The sequence below is a fragment of the Protobothrops mucrosquamatus genome, unplaced genomic scaffold (assembly GCF_001527695.2).
Source record: "Protobothrops mucrosquamatus isolate PMUCROS unplaced genomic scaffold, P.Mucros_1.0 scaffold60, whole genome shotgun sequence".
NCBI lineage: Eukaryota > Metazoa > Chordata > Lepidosauria > Squamata > Viperidae > Protobothrops > Protobothrops mucrosquamatus.
Genome location: NW_015386439.1, coordinates 563,063 through 587,941, shown reverse-complemented (window position 1 = coordinate 587,941; position 24,879 = coordinate 563,063). Strand labels below are relative to the sequence as shown.

Sequence of the window (24,879 nt, the reverse complement as noted above, 5' to 3'; positions counted from 1 at the left end):
ATCAGCCCCTCGCAGCTTGCTAAAAACTTTGGAGAAATAATGTAATCCTGGCCCTACAAGGGTCATTTTAAGCTTTAGCAACTGTGGAAGGTGCACCACATGTGTTGGTTCTGTCTGAGCCTAGAAGCTTTTTTCTAATGATCGGACCACACAGCCTCTTCTGAGTTAACTCTAATGTACAGTTTTCATATCCCTGAGAAACTGTCAATAAATCTGTTTCTAGAAGTGTCTCGCATGGGTTTATTTTTTTGAAAATGGGAATATTGGTGGAGTCTTGGATTAAAAATTCAGGGGCTAAGCTAGCAGTTTTGAATTGATTTCCTAGAATGCATCCTTCCCTTTAGGAACGGACTGGCAGAAACCGAGGAAGGATGGCAGCTTTGCCAAGGATTCCATAAAGGAGGTTAGACAAAGCAAAAGGGGGAAAGTTATGGGCGGTTGGTTCTAGAAGGAACTTTGTGAGACAGCAAAGAAGAGGATCTGTCTTGAGCATCTGCTGGCCAGCTTTGCCCTTCTGCTAGGGCCACTGGAACCTTGACCCCCACTTTTAAGATGCAAAGGCCCCAAGAAAGCCGTCCAGCTGCAGCCTTTGCCATGAAATCACCCCAGCAGCCACCCTGGCGCCCCAGCAATAATACGCAAAGCGAATTGTACCTCACCTGCATACATCTGTATTTGCGAGAGGTCCGGTTATCAAGATATTGCTTTTTTTTACATTTTCTGCTTTACATAACAATGCATTTGAACATTTTCCAAAATAACTTGCCATAACAGTGACAAGGCTCTTCTTTCCTTCCCCCAAGTTATAAAAATACTTACAAAAGCAATTCTTCTCTGTAACAGTGTGACAGAAACATCCCTGCAATTCTTTTTTTCTTATATTATTACTCTTTAAAAAGCAGTGGATTTTGCAAAGGTTCAGGGGATCCAAAAAAAAAATAAAATTTAAGAAGGGCGACCTGATCATTCACAGCAAATTAAGATTGCTGGTTGGAGACTTCCAGCATTTCCACCCTTTGAAAGAGCAGAATCTGGAGCCTTCGTGGCTAATAACACTTAAGGACTTCTGTGCAAATAGATGGCTTCGTCATATTTCCACACCTGCCTCTCCCTGCAGCTGGAAACCTAGCATGTCAGATAACAAGCTTCATTAATGCCATATAACCGTTTCACGTGTTGGAAAACATTTAAGAGTAGTGAAGCTCTCACAGATATGGATAGTACTGATAATTGAGGGCTATATTCTACCACCCTACGGGGAAAATGTGATTGGGGGGGTCTTGATTGGTAATGCAAGGCCAAGTTTCAACTGCCTAGCAGTTGTGTGTTCAGGAACATGCGCTGTTGTAAGCAACCTCAGGCTCTCTGAGTTTATTCCCCCACCCCCTCTTAAAACCTGATGACCCCATCACAGCCACTGCTTGCCTTGTCTAAGAATCCAGGTTAGCTCTACACATATCTTTACCTCTTCAAAAACAAGAGAACCAATTCTTGTTCCTTGAAGTTTGCAAACGAGGAGTAAATCCCTTCGTTCAGTGTAAGAAACTAGAATCTCCTTGGGTTTTAGGTAGCCAAATCCCCCTCCAGATCTTCTGGGTAAACCCTGATAGTGTGTTCAATGAATTCCTGCAGAATCGCAGGATCACGCCAAACCCGTCAAGAGTTCCAATAATGGGCAGGTCCCATCCTCAGTCCAGCTTCCCTGGGGGGACCCCAGAATGCCTCAGAATCCATGGGTTCCTTTCTGGAATCTTTTTCCTTTCTTTCCTCCTGCAGCAAGCCTGTAGAAATGTGAATTAAAGCCAAAGGTTAAAGGGGGAGCCTGTGTTCCTGCAGGAAAGATGGGCAGAATGCCTACGGTAGGTAGGGGCTGCAGAGATGCTTTGTGCCCCGGAGGAACTGCCCCATGGGGCAGAAAGGCCAGCAACCTAGTTAGTTCCCAGGAGCAGATCCAGGAGCATTTTCTTGGGGGGGGTGTTCTCCTCTGGGAATCCCATGTGCACCTTCTTAGCTTAACACACCCAGAGAGGCGAGGGGGCCGTCTGGAGAATTTCGCTCACCCATCGCTGCCCATCTTCTCTGGCATTCCCTGCCTCCCCGGTGTCCTGGACTGGCTCGGAATGATGGGAGCTGTAGTCCTCACCCGTTGGAGGACAGGCGCCTTGCTCAAGGGCAGCCAAGGCTGTGCCGCCACCCCTCGGGGCTCCCCCTCCTTCGCAGCCGTACCTCCGCCGGCCAAGGGCTGCCCGCCGGCTTCCTCTCCCGGGCCAGCAGCCCCTCCGGCGGCCGGCTCTAGTCCCAGGCGGCGTCGAGCGGCTCGCTCTCGCTGTCCGGCCGGTAGAGGCCGAGCGCCGGGTCGGAGAGCAGCCCGAGGTCCACCAGCGCCTGCTCCATGTCGTCGGGCAGGAAGACGATGCCCACGTTGAGGGCCAGGTACTCCAGCAGGAAGGCGTAGTAGAGGATCAGCAGGTTGACCAGGAAGAGGCCGGCGGAGAACATCGGGGGCGGCGGGGCGCCTGGCGCCGGTCCAGGAGCGCGGGGCAGGGCAGGGCAGGGCAGGGCGGGCTGGGCGCCCGCGGTCCGGCACAAGCGGCGCAGCCCCGCCGGCCGGGCAGTCCCGCAAGGAGGCCGCCGGCACAAGGGGCCCGCCCTGCCGCAGCGCCGCCCCGCGCGCCCCCTGCTCTCCGGCCCGCCTCCGGGCGCCGCGGGGAAGCCGGCACTGGCCGGGGGGACCGTCCGGCGCCCGGCCTCTCCTCCCCCCGCGGGGCTCAGCCGGCCGGCGACGCGCCTTGCGGGAGGGCTGCGGCGGGGGCGCCTCTGCGCAGCCCCCCTACGCCCCGCCGGGCGCCTCTCCCCCGCCCATGGCGAGCCCGGGAAGCCGCAAAGCTGCTTTCGCACGGCGGCCCCGGCTCGGGCGGGCGCCGGTAGGGGCTCCGGGTGCCGGGCGGGTGCGGCGGAAAGGACGGGCCCGGCCGGGCCGCTGGAGCGAGGGATCAGCCCGAGCGCCCCCGGGGACGGAGCGTCCTGCCGGCCCGCCAGCCGTGCATCGCGCCCGCCGGAGCCCGCGTAGTCCGCAGCGCCGCCGCCCGGCAGCCAGGGGGTTAACCGTGACGCCGGCGCTTCATTAGCATGCTCGCCCCGCCCCCCTTGGGTCACAAACGCTCCCTCGCCTTCCGGGATGCCCGCGCGCGGGGGCCGCCGGGACTGAGAGTTTACGGCCGGTCCGCCCCGCGTCGGGCGTCAGGGCAGGCGCCGGCGCGTAGGACTGCGCTTCCCGGCATGCCCCGCATCTGCGTAGTGAGCGAGAGGACGGCGGCGGGGGCGTCCGGCTAGTTTGAGAGGCTGAGGGGAGGATGGCGGCGGCGCCCGCCGAGGACGAGGCGACCGAAGAGGAGCAGGGGCGGCAGCAGCAGCAGCGGCGGCGGCGGCGGCGGCCGTAGGAGCGGCGGCGCGCCTGCCGGGCCCGCGCACGATGTTCGGGCGGTCGCGCAGCTGGGGCGGCGGCGGCGGCGGGAAGGCCTCGCGCAACATCCACTCGCTCGAGCACCTCAAGTGAGTCCCGGCCGCGGAGAGGTCGCTGCCCCCCCCGGCCCCTCTGCGGAGGGGGAGCCCCTTCCAGGCCCGCGGGACCCCCGCGCCCATCGCCCGCAGCCGGCCCCGCCCCCTCCGCTCCCGGAGGCGGCCCGAGGGGGGCCTTGCGGGGTAGAAACGGGGCGTCGCGCGGAGCCCCTCGGCCTGCCCGGCTGCTTTGCCCGCCGCTTCCCGGGCGCCCCTTCCGGGTCGGGTGGCCGCCCCCCGCGCGCCCCGGGCCTGCCGGAGAGGCCGCTTCTGAAGCCGGGTTGGCGACCTGGGCCGCTTCAGGATGGGTGGACTACAACTCCCAGCGCTCCCTGGGCGGCCGTGGGAATCCTGGGAAGAAAAAGCCGTTCAGAAACGGGGGGGGGGCGTTGAAGCGCCCGGCCCGGAGGCCTCCCTCCCGCAGAAGCCCCTGGCCCGGCGGGCCCCGCCTGGATGCAAGAGGAGCCGCTGGGCCTGGGGCGCGGGGTCGTCCCCCTCCGTAGCGGGAAAGGTTTCGCGAGGGTGCCCGAGGCCCCCCAGCCCTTCTCTGCGGGTTCAGCTGAAGCGGGGAAGGCCCAAAGGGGCGGCTGGCGGGGCCGCGGGAGGCGCCCGAGGAAGAGGCCTTCCCGGGGGGGGGTCCTGGGGGGCCGACGCGCCTGCGCAGTGCTTGCAGTCTGGCTGCCGAACAGGGAGCTGCGGAAGAGCCTCAGTCTGATAGTAAAGACAAGTTGTCGACCAAAAGTAAATTCTAACTTTTTCTCAGCTTGTTGGTGTAGCCTTAGTCCTATGCAGAATAACACTCTCAGCGTGGAGAAGAACATAAGCTAGATAATTTGCCCAAATGACCATAAATAAGGGGTTTTTCCCCCCCTTTTAATATTCCAGGAAGTATGTGGAGTGAGAACAGTCGGAATTGTAATCTGGTGTGGGGAACGTAAGGTCAAGCCAAGGGCCCAAAGGACAAGGATTACCTGTTAGCAGCCACTTCCCTGCCTCCTGAGCTGAGGACCGAGGGCTGAAAGATAATCCTCTCCTAAAGCTCAAGGCCGATTCGGTCTCCTGTCCCTCCGAGGTCGGTAAAATGAGGACCCAGAGAGTTGGGGGCAACAGGCTGCTGACCCTGTAAACCTCCCAGAGAGGGCTGTGAAGCACTCTGGGGCGGCATATAAGTCTAAGGGCGATTGCTAAGTGCCGAAGGGAAGGAGGCCTCTAAGCAAAGCAGCCTGGACTGACAGCTCCCTCCCTCGGACAGCTGCTTGCATTTGGGAGGGAGAGGCAGGCTGGGTATCTTTCCAGGGTAACAGAGTCATCATGACCAGCAGTTTTAACTGCTCTGCATTTACGTACTAAAGGTGTCCGGATTGGTGGTCAGCACTATTTTTATTCATTTAGTTTATTTAAATTATTCTTATTTCACTTTTTCCCAAAAGGCTGCCAAAATGATTTTCTGGTAGTGAATCTGACAATTTTGTGAGTAAGAATTACTTCCTGTCAGCTTTATTGGATTATTCTTTCAGAAAACGAAGCATAATCTTTTCAGGCCTCTATCTTATTCTGTACCCGTAAAAGGTCAGAAATTCTGCTAGGATATTTTATCAGCTCCCTTGACCATCTTGGAGATTATTTTTCATCACCATTCCATTCCTGTGGGAATTACTTGAGGTGCACAATACACAGTATTCCAGGTCTAAACTATATTGAAACACAGGCCGTGGCTTGTTTGTTTTCATAGATTTCATAATTCTGGAAAACCATACATGGACAGTTTGTGTAAAACAAATGTATATAGTTCAAGCTAGTTATGCCTAAGTTTTATTTGCTTCACCCTTGGATACTTGCTGGCGTTCTAGGGTTTTCCTCTGGCCTCCCTTTAGCCGGAAGACCGTTCTGATGGAGCCCTTGATTGCCGTTTCTGCAGGGAAAATGCCTGAAAAAGAGAAAGAAGGATAGGGGGTGCTTTTGGTGCCAGATAATTTGATTTCAGGGTGGCTTATGCTAAACTTAAGAACATTTAACAAATCTAAAGGAGAGAGAAAAAGTGAGGAGAATAATTGAATTGTTTCTGCAGTGCTTCCAAAGAGCCACAGATTCTCCCAGGCTTAACCTTCAACATACATAATCCCATCGAGACCATTTGGTTGCACAGGCAGGTTTGAGGGCCCAATGTTTACTCTCTCTTCTTGTCTTTCAGGTATATGTATCATGTTTTGACCAAAAATACCACTGTGACTGACCACAACCGCAACCTTTTGGTGGAAACCATTCGATCAATAACCGAGATCCTGATATGGGGAGATCAAAATGACAGTTCAGTGTTTGAGTAAGAGCTTGTATGATTTTGCTTTAACAAATACGGACTTTTTTCATTATGTTTATTCCTGTTACATGGATGTTTTATTTTCTGTAACTACTGAGAATGATTCAACTGCAGTGGCCTGAGAAGCTAATAAATATATCAATATAGTTCTAATCATGCTGGTTAAAATATAGTTATCACTATCTTCACCAATATTACATTCCAGCAATAAACATTTGAATGAAATTTCTCAATAAGATACCGTAAATTGGTAAAAATATTTGCATTCCAGCTTTTTCTTGGAGAAAAACATGTTTGTGTTCTTTCTGAACATTCTGCGCCAGAAGTCGGGCCGTTATGTGTGTGTGCAGCTTCTCCAGACTTTAAATATCCTCTTTGAGAACATCAGTCACGAAACATCCCTTTGTAAGTATGCACATTTCTCTTTAGGCAAAGCAACTTTTGTTGAAAATGTAAGCTACACATATAACTCAGGTTATTGTTTTCTGTCATGAGGATTGTAGAATTTGAGATGTTTTAAATGTATTAGGTATTAAATGAATTAAATAAATTGGGACTTGAGCTGGTTAATATTCTTCAGCGTATAGTACTGTTCAACCACTTAATTTTATTAAGTTGTAAGTGTTAGGCCAAGTGGTTTCTCTTTTCACAAGGAAACATAAATTTTGCAAAAGATCTATGATATACATCATAACGTTTTTTTAAACATGATTTTAAAATGTTTTGACACTCGTTTTTTCCTGAAAAAAGAAACAGTGAACTGTAAACAGAAAGTTCTCCTTTGATACATGTGCAACGTGTGCAGACAAGGCAAGAGAACGCAGAGAACAGAAATAAGAAGGCGGAACATATAATTCTTTATGTGCTTCTCGCAGAGGAGATTTCTCCTTGTTCCCTTTCGTCTTTGTTCCTGATTGGATAGAATCAGAATCAGAATCAGAATCAGAGACGGCAGTGATCCTTTAAGAAAACTTTGTGCATTGCTGAATTAATTTGTATGCTAAATCTGTACAGTTAGTCCTCTACTTACAACAGTTCGTTTAGTGACCGTTCAAAGTTACAACGGCACTGAGAAAAGTCACTTATGACCATTTTTCACAGTTATGACTTTGCCATGTCCCTATGGTCACGTGATCAAAACTCAGATGCTTGGCAAGTGGCTCATACTTGTGACCGTGGCTGTGTCCCGGGGGTGTCATGTGATCCCCTTTCGTGACCACCTGGCAAGCAAAGTCAGTGCGGAAGCCAGATTCACTCAACAACCAGATTACTAACTTATCAACCACATAATAACAACTGTGGCAGGTCGTAAAATGGGACAAAACTCATTTAACAACTCTCACTTAACAACAGAAATTTTAGGCTGCATTGTGGTCGTAAGTCGAGAACTATCTGTATTTTATGCATCTGTATTTTGTTCCCTCAGACTATTTACTGTCCAACAACTACGTGAACTCTATAATAGTGCACAAATTTGACTTCTCAGATGAAGAAATCATGGCATACTATATTTCATTCTTAAAAACACTTTCCCTGAAACTCAATAATCACACCGTTCACTTTTTTTACAACGAGGTGAGTCGCAGGTTGAAATTCTGCTTGTTGAGAGTTGGTTAAATATTTTGTGGAACAACGTATATATCGTTGTCAAATGTGTACTTCAGAAGTGACCATGGTTATTTCTGTATCCTAAGTGTTTATTTCAAAATCTGTAAATATTTAAAAAGTTCGTAGATGGTTCTGCTGGAGTCGCAGTTGAGAGCATCAGGAGGGACCCGGCCTGAGGGACAAGGCTTTAAAATTCTGCCCAAAGGCTTGTGCACCAGACCAGGTGCAAAGGGAAGCTTCTTGTTTTACCGAAGCCCCAGAATGTGCTTTAACAGTCCAGGGCGTGAAAGGGCAGAATAAAAATGCATAATCTTTATTTCCTTCTCAGCATACCAATGATTTTGCCCTGTACACTGAGGCCATCAAATTCTTCAACCACCCAGAAAGCATGGTCAGGATCGCAGTGAGAACCATCACATTAAACGTCTACAAAGGTAAGCGTCTTCTTGGGTAGTTTCAGCACCACACTCGCGTTTGAAGGAGGCTGGGGCGTCTGGCCTTCCCAGATTTATCGGGAGAAAGTTAGGGAGGGCAGAGCCCGATTTGACCTAGTGGAAAACATGAGGCTCTGGTCAGAAGCTCTGACTTCCAGAACGAGTTGTTTTTTTTAAGTTGCTGCTGTCATCTCAGCCAGGAGGGAGCACTAAGAAGCAGGGGAAGCCCAGAAGAGAATACTCAGGGAATGGCCACTAGAGGTCGCTCTTGGCATGAGGTTTTGCACTTGGGGAAGGATTTTTCTTGAGAATGTGTGAGTGAGAATCTCCGAGTTGCTTGATCAGGACCAAGAGCAGTTTCCTGGAATATTTATAGAACTTTTGACCCCCTTCTGTCTCTCTCTCCCTTGCATGCACACTCTTCTTCATCAGAGAAGAAAATGTCAGCTGCAATCTAGAACTCAGCCAGATGTTTTCCATTTTGCCCTCTGAACCCAGACATTAGAGGTAGAGGTTTTTAAGGCAGGGATGCATTCTGGACTGGCTTGCATGCCCATTTAAAGCTGGGATTCAGAATCTGTGGAATCCTGCAACAGAGGAAAGGGAGGGCCATTGGATTTGCCCTTCCCTCATGTAAAGAAACACATAAACTGGAGCTGGACCACTTCCAAAATAGTGGTTTTGGTCACATGCTCTAGAAATAGTACTCTGACATAGACAGGATTTGTTCTGTTCTAAGCCATAAGGTTTCCAGAGAGTCTGTAAGTAATCAAAACTATCAGAGTCTTAATTATTTGTATAAAAAAATAAAGGCTGGATATAAATAAATAAAATTAATAATAAATAGTTCCTGTCCTGGAATGTGCAGTTGAGGGGAGGGCACCTCCTGATGGCTGGCCTTGGGACAGGCGGGTTTTCGAGGGCTGTTTGCTTGTTTCTAACTGGTCTCTTCTAGCCTAGATGCTTGCTGTTTTAGCCACTGACCTCTTTGGAGCTCCTAACCCTGTTAACCATGTTGTCTTTCTTGTCCCCTCTCGTCTTTTCTTCACTGACGCATCCCGTGTCTCTTAAAACAGTGTCATGTAAGTCTGCTGATTGATTTTCCCGCCTTGTGCTGTTACCCAGTTCCCTAGAAAGCAAGTGGGGCAATTCTCACCTGCGGCAGATTCCAGCCGCTTTCAGGATTTTTATTATTAGATTAATCTCTCGAAGGGGATGTTGGCTTCTCCCAAAAACTGCGATAGAAATAGAATTGATTTTGGCCCCTGTTGGCAAAAGCGAGTTAGACGAAGGGATCCATTTTTAAAGTGTTTGGGGAGAGATATATCAATGATGATAACAGCCTGTTTGCCTTCAGTGGACAACCAGGCGATGTTGCACTATATTCGAGACAAGACAGCCGTCCCTTACTTCTCCAACCTCGTCTGGTTCATCGGGAGCCACGTGATAGAGCTGGACAACTGCGTTCAGACAGACGAGGAGTAAGCCTTTCTTATTTACCCAGCACCAGTTCTTTGGGGGAGGGTAGTGACTGCATATTTAGTCTGCTCCCTTTTTTTCAGGCACAGAAATCGGGGCAAACTGAGTGACCTTGTAGCCGAGCACCTGGATCACCTCCATTACCTGAACGACATCCTAATTATCAATTGTGAATTCTTAAATGAAGTCTTGACGGACCACTTGCTCAACAGCCTCTTCCTGCCTCTCTACGTGTACTCCTTAGTCAATCAGGATAAGGTGAGGAGTTCCTGTCCAAAGCGGCCTCTTCCCTTGTTTGAGATGGCTTTACGAGAACCCAGCTGCCTTGTGACATTTTTCTGAAGTAATGCCACAGCAAGAATCTCTCTGTTGAGCCATAGAAGCAAACCTGCATTATCGTATTAAAATAATTATTCTATCGTTAACCTTGCGGAGTTCATCACAGGAGAGAGGGAACTGCTCCGATTCACACAGGCTTTTTCTCACCACTGTTTACCAGGAAGGGAGCAGGGCCGCCGCCACTGTTTCCTTGTCAGGGCAAAATGAGGGAGAAAGGGAGGTCGTGACAGCGCAGCGAGCCTCCTCATTGGGCCATCAGTTCAGTTGAAAGAGTGGCAAAGGGCAGCTACGTCCTTTCATAACAAAGATTTCTAAACCCCTCTTGATGTAATAATTGCACACGAACCATCCTGTGGCTTGCCTTGGCTAATCGTCTTTTGGGCAGCCACAGAAGTTACTTCATGGGTTCTGATTAAAGCTTCAGGGTTTTGTCTTTTCCTCCTAGCTTGATTGTCGAAAGCTTTCCCTCCTTGCAGATCCGGTTGTACCTCTTTGGAAACTGTTTTTTGTGTGTAATTCAAAAATGAAAGGGCATGTTGTTAATACATGCATTAACTGTTCCACAGTTAAAAACCGTTTCTTAATTGTTTCTTTCTTAGACTGGAGAACGGCCAAGAATAAGTTTCCAGGTTTCTCTGTATCTGTTGTCACAAGTAAGTGCTAATGATCCAGTACTGATTCCAGAACAGCATTTCTCAATCTCAGCAACTTTTAAACTGAGTGGGCTTCAGCTCCCAGAATTCCCCAGCCAGCATGGGATTCTGGGAGTTAAAGTCCACCCATCTTAAATGTTGCTGAGGTTTGAGAAACTTTGCTCTAGACCAGTGATGGCGAACCTTTTAGAGACCGAGTGCCCAAACTGCAACCCAAAACCCATTTATGCATCGTCAAGTGCCGGGTGGGTATGGCCCATTGGGTGGGTGTGGCCCATTGGGTGGGCGTGGCTGCAGTGGTAACGGCAGACTGGGTGGGACTAAAAAGTTCAATCAATCAATTCCAACTTTGCAAGATCTTTTTTTTCCATGAGAGGTTGAAATTGACTGAACTTTTTTTTTTTTTTTTTTGCACACGGCGGCAGAGGCCTAAAGTGAAAAGGTTTTATAAAACCCAGCTGAAGGCCTAGGACTGGGACGACGGTACATGTGCCCACAGAGAGGGCTCCGAGTGCCGCCTCTGGCACCCGTGCCATAGGTTCGCCACCACTGCTCTAGACTCTATTAAATAGAATTTGATAGAGGATCATGTCTACTTTTTAACAATGCTGTAGCAACTGTGTTAAAACAGGCCATGGAGGGGGGGGTCAGTCATTTTGCAATAGTGATTTGGGATGGAGTAAGGACAGGCATGGGAGGGAAATTAAAGGACCAGGGCCACTTAGTGTCAAGGCAAATAGGTGGAATGTGGTATTTAATGATGGGGAGTGAGAAAACGCCTGGATTAGTTACAGCTGTCTCTACAAACCACACTCTCTGTTGTGGAAAACTGCGGGCCCTTCAGCATGATGTCAGGAAGCATTTAAACATGTTCTCCTCTCTCCCACACACTGAAAGAAGGATCATCCGGTGAAATCAGCCTAAAGCAGACATGTCAAACTCACAACGTCATGTGGGGTGGGCGCAGTTTTGGCGTGACTCATCTGGCCCGGCAGTTTGACATGCCTGGCCTAAAGTAATCACTTTAGAGCAAGATAAATGGGAAGTTAATGAGTGTCCCCCCCGCAACAGTTTTCTGCTTCTCTGCCTCCTCCCCCCCCCACAGGTTTTCCTAATCATCCATTATGCCCCCCTGGTGAATTCGTTGGCCGAAGTCATTCTGAACGGAGACCTCTCGGTGTTTTTCTCAAAAGTGGAGCAGGATGTCCAGAAAAGCTCTGTAAGTCTATGAAGAACGTCTGTCGACTCTAAGATTCCTTCTTGGTTTGTTTGGCAAGACCGGGGCTGTGGCATGATCTGCCTGGCATCTAAAGGGTTCTTGGGTATGCTTTATCTTGGTGTTTTTTTAAAAAAATCAGGCCTGATCGCGCATGCAAGCTGAAAGATAAAAAGCGCCGTGGCACATGGAAATGATCTTGTCTTTGTAGCACACAGACTCATTCTGGGGTTTTGCCCACTTTTTTGTTCAGTGGGTTCTGTTACTGGGAAATCTGTGGTTAGAAGCTTGTCGCCTGTTTTCTGCTCTAGCAGTTTGACTTCCACTGAACGTCTTTTGCAGAATTACTTGGTCTTGAGTTTTTGTTTTGTTTTTTTTAAGTATGTGAGAGGATGAATTACTCGCAATGGGTTGTAACACGAGTGGATGTTATTTTAGTGGTTTTTCTAGGTAAGTTTAATCCTTCAAAAGGCAGACATGTTCCAGAGCTAATCTTAGCATTTTTACTTTATTCTTTAACCAGCAATCATTGTTACATACTCATAGCATTTATTAAGTAAGATGGGGGTGATTTCCTAAAGCTTTGGAAACAGATCTGGAATAGGGCAGTCAGTGGAAATCTCTAGGTGGCAGAAATAGGACCAGCTCAGTTTGAGCAGACCCGATATTGCCCTGAAACAAGCCCAGGTGGGTCAGCTGTCCTGCAACTCCCAAAACGTAGCTGGCCTTTTCCCCCCAATAAGAAAAGCTTTTTGAGTGAAGGCAGGGAGAAGTGGTGGTTGCCTCGATGACTTGAGAAGGACGAGGGGGGACAGGATAGCAGTGTTCCAGTATCTCAGGGGCTGCCCCAAAGAAGAGGGAGTCAAGCTATTCTCCAAAGCACCTGAAGGCAGGACAAGAAGCAACGGATGGAAACTAACCAAGGAGAGAAGCAACCTAGAACAGGAGAAATTTCCTGACAGAACAATTAACCAGTGGAACAACCTGCCTCCAGAAGTTGTGGGTGCTCCAACACTGGAAGTTTTTAAGAAGAGACTGGACAGCCATTTGTCTGAAATGGTATATAGGGTTTTCTGCCTGAGCAGGGGGTTGGACTAGCTGACCTCCAAGGTCCCTTCCAACTTATTATTTTTATTATTGTTGTTGTTATTATTATTATCATCCTAAAAGCAGTGGGGGTAGATATTGTAATGCTGGTGGTTTAAAGAAGCCCCTCTCTCACTGGGAGGGAGGAGAGAAAACGAACCAAAGGCAGAAGAAAACAGCAGCATTGATGGCAGTGAAGGGCAAGCGGTGCAGCAGAGCCGAAGGAACGCGGGAAATTCAAATGATTGGGAGAATCCCTGCCCACTTCCTTGAAGCAATTTTGATGGCAACAATGGCTTTGATTTTGGTAGCCTTTTACAAGTTGCTGTTGGTAGGCAGGTCTTAGGCTCAAGCTCTGCCATTTTTAGGTTAAATGGGGGTAGCAAGCAGTCAGGAAAAGGTTTGTTTCTCTGAGCAGCTGAGAAAATTGGGAAAGCAGTCTGCAGTTTGTCCCCCCGCCCTATCTTCACCTATCTTGGTGAGCGGAGAGGTGGGCTGGGTGATCAGCCCCCACACCTGACGCACTCTTTTGTCGAAATATGAGTGGTCTGGAGAAAAGCGCTTCTCTTGCTATGAGACAGTTTTCAAATCCGAGAAGCTGCTTGTGTTTCCAGCAGTGGGAAGTGCCAGAAGAGGGTGGTGGTCTCCTCCTCGCTGTCTGGGGCTGGTGAGTCATGCGCCTGCCTGACACCCGCCCAAGGGGACCCAAAGTCACACTCGGCATTCTCCTGGCCTCCTTTGAACTGGTTTTGCTCTGCTTCCTGCCCCAGTCGGATGTGGCGGCTCCTGCTGCTCCCCGCCTGGGCTTAACCTACTTTCGCTCCTTCCTGTAACCTCAAGGGGGGCAGCAGATGCTCCAGCCTGCCTTTAAGTGTACAGACGAGGTGGGCAAACAGCCTTGCCCAAGGAGACGGCCAGTGATAAATATTCATCTTTGCATGGTTTGCTTCTTAATCTCAGCTGGAACACTCTGCCAAGCTCAGTAGAGTTAGGAAACAGGTGAGGGGTCCCCATGAATAACTGCACACCAGAACTGAGCAAGAATTAAATCTTTAAAAACCATAAGACAGAATCCTTTTTCCAGACTGAGAGCTTTTCCAACTGTGATATCAATTTGTCTTCTTTCTTCTTTGGACTATAAACATTGTCTTTCTATTGCACGAAAGATTGGAGGTTTCCTGGATTTTACCCTTAAATCTGCTTTTGGTGTTGTTGAAGATCTGTGGGGCAAGAATTAAGCCAGTCCAAGCACTAATTGACCACTCACATTTACAAGAAAGAAAGTGCCATTTGTGCTTAGAATTGTGACTTGGTTGGGGATTGGTTGAGTTTCCATGAAACAGAAGAAATACTGTAGCGGGATGGGGCTTGAATAATCCCCTTGGCTCCTGTTGAACAAGACTCTTGGCATAGAATAAAACAGTGTAGGTTTCTAGGAGTTGGTGAGACCCGCAATCTGTGGTGGTCCTTGCAAGATTTTCTGCAAGGTTGTGATGGATTTACTGCCGGACCGTGTCACGTCCCTCTGCCCCCACGAGAGAGGGGTGGCCCCTAAAGGCTGTGGTGTAAGAGCCCAGGGTTGCTGGCCTCCCTCGTCCTGGCCTGTTCTTGCCATTTGCTACACACAAGGAATCAGCCGCTGAGAGGCCGTGTTTGGGGAGCAGAAAGGCTGCTTGGCATTTCTTTTGCAGTTCTAAAACACCAGTATGAACTCCTGGCTTTTCTCCCTTTGAAGCTTGGCCTGTTCATTTTGTTAGGAAGGTCGTGGAGCTGACCTCCTTCTGTTTATGCGGATGTTTTAGGTCAAGACAGGCGTCAGGTGCTTCATTAAACCTTCCGAGACCTTGGAGCGCTCGCTAGAAATTAATAAGCAGAAGGGACGAAAGAGGCTGCAGAAGAGGCCCAACTATAAAAACGTTGGGGAGGATGAGGAGGAAGAGAGGGGCCCGGAAGACACCCCAGAAGGCACCGAGAGTCCCTCCAAGGGCCTCAGGCCCAGTGGGGAGAGTGAAGGTGAGAGGATCCCCAGGTGCCGGCTGCCCATTCTTGCACTCCTGTGTCTGCGGGGTTGATGTCGGGGTGGCTGGACAGCTGTGTGCAGGTCCCCTCTTCTTTTCCTACTCCTGAGTCTTCAGGTTGTCTTTGCCTGCCTTGCCCACCGCCCGTCTCTCGGGACCCTGCAGCTGCCTTACGGAGATTCTCCTGGGTCAAACGGGGGTTCCCTTCCCGCTGCAGAGTGCCTGGAGCGTGCTTTGTGCTGAGACAGGAGGCTGGCTTCAGCCGTTCCTAATCTGCTTGCCTTGATTGTTTAAGGAGAACCCCTGGGTTTACAGGTCAGCAGGATTTCCTCACAATTGGGGCATCAGTAATCTCTCTGCAGGGTTCCTTTGAGCTCTCTACGGACCAGATTCCGATGACCTCTTCCGTTCAGTTTGGCCAGAATCCCAGCCACCCATGGGCAATGTCCGCCTGCCTCTGTTTTGTTGAACAAGCCCGTCTCTCTAAAATGTGTCTCTCTTCAGAAATTGAGATGGTGATCATGGAGCGTTGCAAACTCATTTCTGCCACAGAGCAAAACATAACCGACGAGGAGAAGAGCGCCGCTGCTTCTGAAATGTCCAGCTGGAACAGGTAGGCAAGCCTTTCTCCAGGCTGGAGTGCTGTTATCCAGCCTGGAAACTCCCAAGATTTGGGATCCACAACTTGTCACCCAGCCAGGCAAAGGGCTCATCCCCTGATAGATTCTCCAGGGACTCTTTTGCTCATTATAATTCAGGGCCACAAAGGGAGATATCAGGCATACAAATAAAAGGCAGAATCCTCAGAAATTGATTTTAAAAAAAAAAATCCCTTTTTTCTCTCCCCAGGCCCTTTCTGGAGATGGTGTATAATGCTCTGGAGTGTGCTGAGTTTGACTACTATGCTCTTTTTGTGTTGTGTCTTCTGTACGCCATGTCTCACAACAAAGGTAAGTCTGTGCTTTGTGAGGGGGACCAAGGGCCGCTGCAAAATCTACTCTGCTGCTCCGACTCCTTCGGTCGGCTCAGGGAATTAAATTCCAGCCAAGTCCCCCTTTACCTCCATGCTTTTGTCCACATGGGTCCTAATTTGCATCAGCAAAAGAAGTGAGATTTTTGGAGGGGAAGCGGTGGGTGTGTCTGAGCCACATTTCCTCCTGGCTGAATGACTGAAAGCCTGAAAGCCTGCCCTCCATCTCGGGGACAGCAAGCCCAGTCCCTCATGGCTGCCCAGTGATCTCTCTGGTTTCTCCTGCCCGGAGATGCAACTTTTAGGAGAGTTTGAAACTTGGCACCTTCTCTTCTAAACGTTGCATGGGAGTATTATTAAAGATGGCGGAGAACATCCAGGGCTGCCTGCTGAGGGATTCCGTGCTCTGACAGAAGCAGTCTGGGACCCGTGGAGGTCTTGGACAAGGAAGTCTGTCATGGGCAGGTATTAAAACTGGGGTTGGGAACCCCGGGCCACAGACTGGTCCTGGTCCGTGGCCCATTAGGAGCCAGGCTGCGCAAGTGAGCAAAACTTCATCTGCGCATGCGCAAGATCTCGGTAGCACATTTCCCACGGAACCGGTCCCTGGTGCCAAACCTTTGGGGACCACTGTATCAAAGCACTAAGCTCCTAAGGTTGGAGTTAGTGGATTGGATAAATGCCAGTCACAAAAGGTTCTCCTGGAAATTCAGAGAGTTCAGGGCTGGTTGATAGGAAATGGAGAGTTGCAAACTATTGCAACTGATAGGCTGGTTGATAGGAAATGGAGAGCTGCATCCCTAAAAAGGTGTCCTCTTTGTGTAGAAGTGCAACCGTGAACGTTTGTGTGCTATCCTTAATGCTTGGCAAAAGGTCATTACTGACACAAGTATTGTTGTTTCTGAGAAATAATCTCGCTGTTGTGCTAATGTGGCTTTAAATAACTTGTATGCTCCAACCAATTAATTGATCTTCTCAGTTCCTCAGCTCATGCATACAAAGATATGTAGCTTTTCTTTATCTTGGCTGTCGCTTTCAACGCCCAACTGCAGGAGAGCTTAGTTTCATTTCACAATGATGTGCCTCTAACTGTACTGATAACAATACAGATACCGGTGTCAATCTGTAGCTTTCTGTTTCTCTTCTCTCCCTTTTCCTCTTTCTTTCAATGGTCCCCTGGGGCTCCTCTTCCCAGAGGGTCCTTCTGGTAAGCAAGAGAAAGCAAAAGAGGGTGCTGATTCTGACCCAGCTGGGCTGCTAAGATGCTGGTGCCAGTGGTTAGAAGCCAGCAGATGTGGCTTTTGGCTTGGACTGCAGCCTCAGCCCCCTTTGGTGGCCTGGGTTCTGCATCCCCTTTGAGTATCAGAGTGTCTTGTGAGAACATCCTTTGTGCAAAGGAAGTGAGAGGCTTGAAGTTGCTCTCAAGATGTTGATTTAGGTTTTATCAGCCCTTTCCCCGCTCCCCCAAGGATCAAAAACATCAAGTGGTGCCATTTACATTGTCAGGAGACACAGGAGGAATTGACCAGTAGTGTGGGTGGTGGACTGCTGCTTGAGGAGAAGAAGAAGAATCACGTGATTCCAAGACTTTCAGATGCTTATCAGGGTCATGGGTTGGAGGGAAGCTAAAGATGAATTCAGTTGATAGGACAGAGCAAGGCGGGTTTGTTCAAGTTGTGTGAATGGGGCTACTGTTTTGCCATTTTTATTAGCAGCCCAGAGTCATCTTCAAGTTGGGTGACATCCACATCTAATGAAATAAATAATAAATCCTTGTTTCCTAAGCTTTTCAAATTTTTGTGTGGGCAGCTTTGATGAATTCTACTGCAAGCTGAGCTGCCCTTTTTTATTGGCTTGTGGTTTCTCGGAATTGCTTTGCCAAATCAAGTTGTAATTACAACATTCAATTCCTGTTTCTCCCAAGGAATCAAGCCGATCACCCTGGAGAGGATTCAGCTCTCGGCACGGGATGCCGAGGAGAAGAACTCATACAACCCTGGGCTTGCGGAGAGGCTCATCAGGATCATGAGCTACGCTGCTCAGCCAGGTAGAGGGTCTGTCATGGACCACCTTCGCTTTCCACCAGTCAGTCCTGGAACTGTGCAACTGTGTGTGGTCTAAAACAAGTTTTTGAAAAAGAAGGAAACATGGAGCTTTTCTTCCAAGAGCCGTTTATGACAATAAAAGCATAAACCAGCAAGCAACTGTTTAGTGACATCAGGAAAAGTCATTATAAACCCATTAGCCTTCTTTGGCATGCAGAGCTTGTCTCCCAGGACAGCGAACAGACCCGGTTTTCGATGGGAGCTTATAAAAGATACCCGACTGTCCAGAGTTGGTTGTAGGCAAGGTCTTCCCTCCACAGTCAGCACAGAGACAGGCTGTTACCCTCTTGGACTAGTAAAAAAATCAAAAATACCCCCCACAAAGTGGTTTGGTAGAAGACTGAATCCTTCTGCCCCATTTCTGCCTATGAATAAAATTCCCGCTTCTTAATGCCTGGTGGGATTTCCACCCACTTTTCTGTAATGTTTCATCTTCAGGGGCAGAAAGCACTTTGCAACTTTGCTGTTGGTGTGTTGAACTTGCCCCGCTTGAACTGGTGTGGGGCAGGTGTTAACTGAAACTGGATCAGCCAGGAAGAAGCGTCCACCCTTCAATTGGTTTCCTCTGAATCTTGTCCTGCTCTGTTTCCCTCTCCTCCTCCCGCAGATGGCAAAATCCGTCTGGCCACCTTGGAGCTCGGCTGCCTCCTGTTGAAGCAGCTGGTCTTCACCAAACACGGCAGCATCATCAAAGACGTGCACCTTGCTTGTTTGGAAGTGAGTCTTTTTTTAAAAAAAAAAAGATATTATGGTCTGCCAGTGGTGATTTGTCCTGCTAGGCTGATCTCTCTCCCGAAGTAATTTGCAGAACCGGGAGTGATCATTTCCCCATAGGAGCCTCTTGTGCGGCTGGAGTCGGTCCCTGCCTTTTTCAGCCACTGCAGTTGAGGGTGGGACTCTGAGGCGCACGAGTCCCCCCCCCACTGCGTGAAACCCGGGAAATCCCCCCCCCTCGACTGAAGCTCTTCTCTCCCTCAGCAGCTGAGTCTGAGCCACCCCGCCTGGGCTCTTGGGAAGAGGGATCCTGTGCTCCTGGCAAATAGCAATTCACTCTGAATAGGCTGGGATTCTTCGGTTTCCACCCGGGTGGCCCATGCCAGCCCCTTTCTTCCCAGCCCAGGTCGTCCTTATTCAGGAGCGCCATGATCCATGTTTCCCCTTCTGAATCATTTTAGGGAGAGAACTCTACTGCAAATAGTCCATGTTGGGGAGGGGGGATCGTGCAGGGAGGTGGTATGTTACTTCTGTGATCCTGCAGCCCACTCCTCCACATTCCGTGTCCTGAACGGAGGGTTTTTCATTTCTGTTTAAGGGGGCAAGAGAAGAAAGCGTTCACCTGGTGCGGCGTTTTTACAAGGTAACCTCCCGGCCTTTGGTAACTCTCCCAAACCAAATGCTGGAACCATCCGAGAGAGCTGGGCTGGGCGTGGCTGTTCAAGTTTTCACAGTTGTTTGCCAGGCGTTTGGCCGTTTCTCTCCTGCTCGGTAGAACTTTTAAATAAAGGCCTGCCTGGTTCTGTTCAGTTGTGGCCTCTGAGCCACTTCAGGTTTTGGGTATTCCTGCATTAGATGACTCCTCGCAAAGTTTGCATGGAGCAAAACAGTTTCCAAACTGGTAGATCAGCTATATGGAATCATCCTCTGAATTATTGTTGAGGAACAGCCCCCTGACTGGGCTATGTCTGACATGGGCTGCTGGATCGTCCTTTTAAAGGTTCAAACCGTTGCTGGGAAAGTTGCCCTGCTGTCAGGTGTCCCAGCATGTCCAAGGCCGATTCAGTCCAGTGCTTTAGATGCTGTTGGTAGAGAATCTGCATCAGGAAAAAACCGCTGCTTCAGCTGGCGAGGGGTTCTTAGGAAGCTGCTGAATTGGTCCTTCCCTCACTGGACACGAAGGGCCAGCAACAGGAGAGAAACGCTTCCAAAGCAGCTGCGTAACTGAGCAGGTGCCCTCAGTTAAAGGCATGGCAAATCAGAGGGGTGTGACATTTCCTCCAAGTAGAGATTTCTTTAAATAGAAGTAAATTGGTGTTGGAGTTGTACTCGTTCCTGTGTGAGGCAAAAATAGACCTTCAAGAATGTGGGATAAGGGAAAGGAAGGTTGATTTAAGCCCATCGTTAAAGGAGAAACTTTACCATTCTAAGAATGAATTCTTTATTTTCTTTAAAGGGAGAAGAAATTTTTCTGGATATGTTTGAAGATGAATATAGAACTATGACCGTAAGTAATGAGTACATTACCAGAGAGATATAAAAGTGACAAAGTGGAACATTGTTGCAAACCATTTAAACCATGTTTTTCTTTAAAAGCGCTGTTGTTGTTATTAGCCTTTTATCAGTCACGTTTTAAGGAAAGGAAGGAAATATTAAAGACCCCTGCTCAACCCCAGGAGTTCTCTTTTGGGGGGGGAACGCATCAAGCCCTGAGGGGCTGTGTCTCTCCTCATGGGTGGATGTTGGCCTTCTGTGGAAAGGTTTGCCTTAGCCCTGCTATGTTCTCCTCCGTGGAGGGGGAGGAGGAGGAAAGATGGATGGGGTTTGTAGTTGAATGTAGCATTTCCTCTTCCAGCTGAAGCCCATGAATGTGGAGTACTTGATGATGGATGCTTCCATTCTGCTGCCACCCACCGGAACTCCCCTCACGGGGATCGACTTTGTGAAGAGGCTCCCCTGTGGCGACGTGGAAAGAACCAGGAGGGTGAGTGCGCCTCCCGTGGGCCTTTGCCCTTCGGTCCTAAGTGCTCAAGGGGCACAGTGGTCCCCTGCTCTCCCCGGAGCAGCTGGACAGTGTGGTGGAGGCTTGCCTGGCTCACTCTTAGCTGGCCACTCTGGCCACCCAGCTCATCCCATGAGATTGACCTGATTCTGCCACTGCGGGGACTTGCAGTGATTGTACCAGCTACTCTGTCGCTGGCTTCTTCCCTTCCCCCTCCCTCCCTCCCTCCCTCCCTCCCTTCCTTCCTTCCTTCCTTCCTTCCTTCCTCCCTTCCTTCCTTCCTAGAAATCTTGGACTCTTCTTTCCCTTTTTCTCCATGAGCTTTTGCAAAGGATGATTGGAAAAGAGAAAGTAGTGAAGTGATGCCACAAGGCTAGAGAGGTAGAAGCATTCAGAGTCCGGGGGGGGTCATCATATTCACTCCTCACATGCGATGCAGTCTAGGGAAGTGTGCAGCCACCTGTGTGCATGTGGAGCATGACAAAAGTGTTGAAGCGTGTCGAGCCCTGTTGCACGGAAAGGAGCTTCTGAGAAAGATTTGCGTCACAGACTCTGTAATCAGCTTTGAAGACGAATGGCCCTCCCAGTGCCCGTTCAGAGATGCTCTGGGGTTCACAGACTCTCTCCTTCCTGTAAAGCTGCTGATGAGGAACTGAATGGCTGGTACTGGGAGAATTCCTGCCAGGCGGTGTCTTTCCCTCTGCTCAGAAAGTGCCGTCCTGCGTGCAGATGCCTCTTCTGGTTGCTGGGCTGGTTTAAACACTGAGAGCTCTCTGCTCTCAACTACGTCAAGTGGGCTGTGCGGGGGGGGAGGGGGGGCAGCTAGAGAAGAGTGAAGAGATCTTTGGGGCCTGAAGAGCTTTCTTGGAAATCCCAGCTACCAGGGAGGGCTCTGAATAGTTCTGTTTATACAGCTTTTATCGCTACATTATCTCTTTATCTTATTTTTCTCTATAACAGGCTTCTGGGAAAGCAAAGGAGCCTTTTCCTAGAATAAAACTCCTTCTTAAGGGGATTCTGAATAGCTGGGGTCATAAAGAAAAGCCATACTGTAAAACTATTTGTAATGAATCTTAGATCATTTTGTCTTGAACAATTCAAAAAAGGTTAATGTTCTTATTTTTGGCAATAGTTGAAGCAAGAGTTTCTGCTGTCTGGAAATAGAGATTTTAGATCTTTTCTCCAGAAATACAAGGTTGTGGTAGTCTTTGTACGCAGATTTTGTCCTTACAAACAAAGGTTGTGTTCTAATGCATGTAAATAAAGTACATTAAAAATTATCGCTTTCTGTAGGAAGCCACAAACCACATCCCTTTGCAGACTCCTGGTTGAGCCTTGAGTAACTTCTTAATTTTTGCCAGCATACCTAAAAATGACCCAAGTGACATTTTCAGTCTGAATTCACAAAACCCACTAAATCCTTGAATAAATAAGTTGTCATTGCTGTGGCCATGTTACATCCTTTGCCAGAGAAATAAATTCTCCTGCAATCAAATGAGAGGTTTAATGTATTGTATCAACCAGTTTATTAAACCGTAAAGTGCCCAGCCTAGTCCAGTGAAGGCTAATCGTTTTGGCTTGGTTGTTGCTGTTTCCTGCATGTTGGGGCTGCCTTTGAAAAGACCTCAGAGATGAGAGTGGGTTGAAAAAGAAGTTGCCAGACCAGCAGTTCTGAACTGTTGCACTGGCTCCCAGTTTGATTTGGGACCCACTCATGGTGTTCACCAGGGAAGACCTCAGTGACTTCCTTAAGGAAAGTTCCTCCACTGACCCACCATTTTAAGATCCCATCATGGGATCTTGATCTCCCTTTCACATCTGTACAGATGTTTCCAGATGTGTGCACGTGCATACAGAGAGACCCCGCTACAACTCCTGCCGGTAGCTGTGCCTGGGCGAGACTTCCTCTGGAACATTCAAGGGCAACATTAGGTAGCCTAAACCAGCCTTGCACTTTCCACCGTCCTTATGGAATCTTTCTCCTCCTCCCAGTAGCCCAAACTGGGCTCAGAAAAAGAAATTTCATTTTCATATATATTTTTTTCAAAAGCCGGTGTTTCAAGACTCATTTCTGTGATTACTTTGCTGATAAGGACCAGTTATTTGTATCTAGCAGCAAATCACAATGGCTTTGGGAGTTAATGATTTGCCAAACAGACCAACAGTTAATCCTTTCCCCCCCCATTCTTTGGCATCTGTTAGATCATACTATAAAGTGGAAAGCAGTGGCAGCCATTTTCAGGGGTTTTTTTTCCTGGGTTTCTGTATTTTTGTATTCTAAGAAAACTGGCACAGCAAATGCAGTGTAAAGTGCCTTCCCCCTCCCTATCAATCATCTGACATGTTGGACCACAACTCACATAGTTCCCAGCCAACCTAGCCTGTGAATTCAGTACTCTTGGCATACTGGCAAGAGATGGTGAAGCCTAAAGCCGCCTTCGCCTGCGGGCTGGGGGATAACTGGTGTAAAGCCCTGCAGGTTGGTTTTCCCTCCATCCCCAGGGAAAGGACTGAAGAAACCTGCAGTCCTTGGACCAACTAATTATGGGCTGGATGTCTGGCTGTTCCTAACTTTGCCCATCCTGCCATATCCTGAACTACGGCTGTATACATGTATTGCAGGCTACTCAAAACAGTTTTTAAAAGTCAAAGAGAAAATGAGTTTGCTGGCAATGAAAAGTGTGGCCTTTTCTCTTTTTACACAGAGTATTCAGTGCAGCTGTTTAAGACACTTTTATCTTTTCTTTTCATTGCACATCCTCCTGGTTGAGCCTCTTTGCTCTTTGTGTCTTCAGGCCATCCGAGTGTTCTTCATGCTGCGTTCTCTGTCACTGCACCTTCAGGATGAGCCAGAGACTCAGTTGCCTCTGACAAGGGAGGAAGACTTAATTAAGACAGATGACGTCCTGGATCTGAGTGAGTAGCCACCAAGGAAAGAAGCCAGCCAGGCGCTCAAATTCCCAGGGAAAATAAGAATTGAAGCCCAGCGGTCAACAGGTTCTCCCTCAATGTTTTGGTTCCCCCCTGCTTTCAGGCATTTCCAGAATGCTACACACATCCCCCTGCTTGCTTGCTTGATGATCTTCTCTCTGTGCACATTGGGGTCTTAGTAGCTCAGATAGCTGGTCGGGAGGGGGAAAAATTGGGCTATCAATAGCTGCTCTATACGGTAACCATTGTTGCAGATCATATGCATGCAATATCTGGAAGACCAGCTGAGCTGAAGGAGGAGCCATTTTGTCCCTCGCAAGTGGCATTTTGTGGCTCTGTGTGTGTCTCCTAATTCCCCCCTTCCCTTTTGTCTGGGAGAGGGGAAATCACTTGTCACAGTAACCATCACTAACTGGAAGTCCCAAAATAGCCCCATTATGGTCTGGTAATAAGTCTTTATCATAACAATAAATTGGGTATGCTAGGAAACACGGTGCCCTTGTTTCCATTTGGGAATACACAGCTTCTATTAATAGAAAAATGTCAGCCATATTTACGGTAGTAATTATAAAAGAATTCATTTTACTGTAATGGGTATTTTAGGAAGTTGAACACTGGATTGTTTGTCTTGGCTTTGTGGCCCTAAGCAAGCGAGAAAGCCCAGGTGATTTCAGGCAGCCGTTTGGTGGCCCTCCTCCCGCAGCAGGAGCTCTTCCATTGCCGCTGAGTCCTTTCTCGCCCAAAGTTCGGAGAACAGGCCTTTCCCGTTGCCATTTGGACTCTGGGTCAGTGACAGAGATTCAGGGGAAACAACTCCTGGACGGGCAGTGGCTGAGAGAGGCGAGGGGAAGTTCGGATGTGGTTGGCTGGGATGCATCCGCCAGGGGAACTTTTCGTTCCAGTCACCCTGCTCAGCCATCCCACTGCAAAAGGTGTTGGGAAACACGATGGAAATAAGAGGAATGGGAGCCCCTGGGAAGGGGAAGGCCCGAGGGTGGGGTGGGGGGTTTCAGGCCAGATGCTTCTCTGCCCATGTGCTAGGAAATGAGAAGGGGTCCCTCCTTGCCTTCCTAGGAGTTGTGCTTGCGAATTTCTCCAGACTCGGTCCTCTCGGAAGAAGGCTTCCTGGAGCAGAATTTAAATAAGCTTGCAAACTAAATGGATATAATTATAATTTATCTGTCAACTGTTTTATATGGATGTGCTTGAAACAAATCAAATTACAATATTCCTGTTGGCTTTCAAAATGCAATATTGTTGTTTCTTGCATATTGATTTTTTTATTAGTACCTGCTTTGCCCTCCCCCTCTTTTTTTAATTTTCAGTAATGCTCATTGATGTGGTTTTAATGTCTATTCCTGTAACCCTGACTCTGTTTCATAGAACGATCACAGTTGCGCTCTGGAGCATTAAAGCGCATTTTGCAATTCAGTTTCCCAGTCTCTCTTG

General features: G+C 48.8%; 1 protein-coding gene across 1 annotated transcript in view; it reads left to right on the top strand.

The window, feature by feature from the left end:
• Positions 1–3,472: 3,472 nt before the first annotated feature.
• Positions 3,473–24,879, top strand: part of CLEC16A (C-type lectin domain containing 16A) — a 36,486-nt gene continuing 15,079 nt past the window's right edge. Inside the window, exons 1-18 of the mRNA XM_029283353.1 lie at positions 3,473–3,552; positions 5,750–5,878; positions 6,147–6,280; positions 7,302–7,450; positions 7,812–7,923; positions 9,275–9,398; positions 9,480–9,654; positions 10,335–10,388; positions 11,494–11,607; positions 14,493–14,703; positions 15,213–15,321; positions 15,558–15,658; positions 17,603–17,725; positions 18,391–18,500; positions 19,096–19,140; positions 19,954–20,004; positions 20,353–20,481; positions 23,295–23,415. Coding sequence (XP_029139186.1) covers positions 3,473–3,552; positions 5,750–5,878; positions 6,147–6,280; positions 7,302–7,450; positions 7,812–7,923; positions 9,275–9,398; positions 9,480–9,654; positions 10,335–10,388; positions 11,494–11,607; positions 14,493–14,703; positions 15,213–15,321; positions 15,558–15,658; positions 17,603–17,725; positions 18,391–18,500; positions 19,096–19,140; positions 19,954–20,004; positions 20,353–20,481; positions 23,295–23,415 — 2,071 coding nt within the window. The remainder of the gene's footprint in view (positions 3,553–5,749; positions 5,879–6,146; positions 6,281–7,301; positions 7,451–7,811; positions 7,924–9,274; positions 9,399–9,479; positions 9,655–10,334; positions 10,389–11,493; positions 11,608–14,492; positions 14,704–15,212; positions 15,322–15,557; positions 15,659–17,602; positions 17,726–18,390; positions 18,501–19,095; positions 19,141–19,953; positions 20,005–20,352; positions 20,482–23,294; positions 23,416–24,879) is intronic.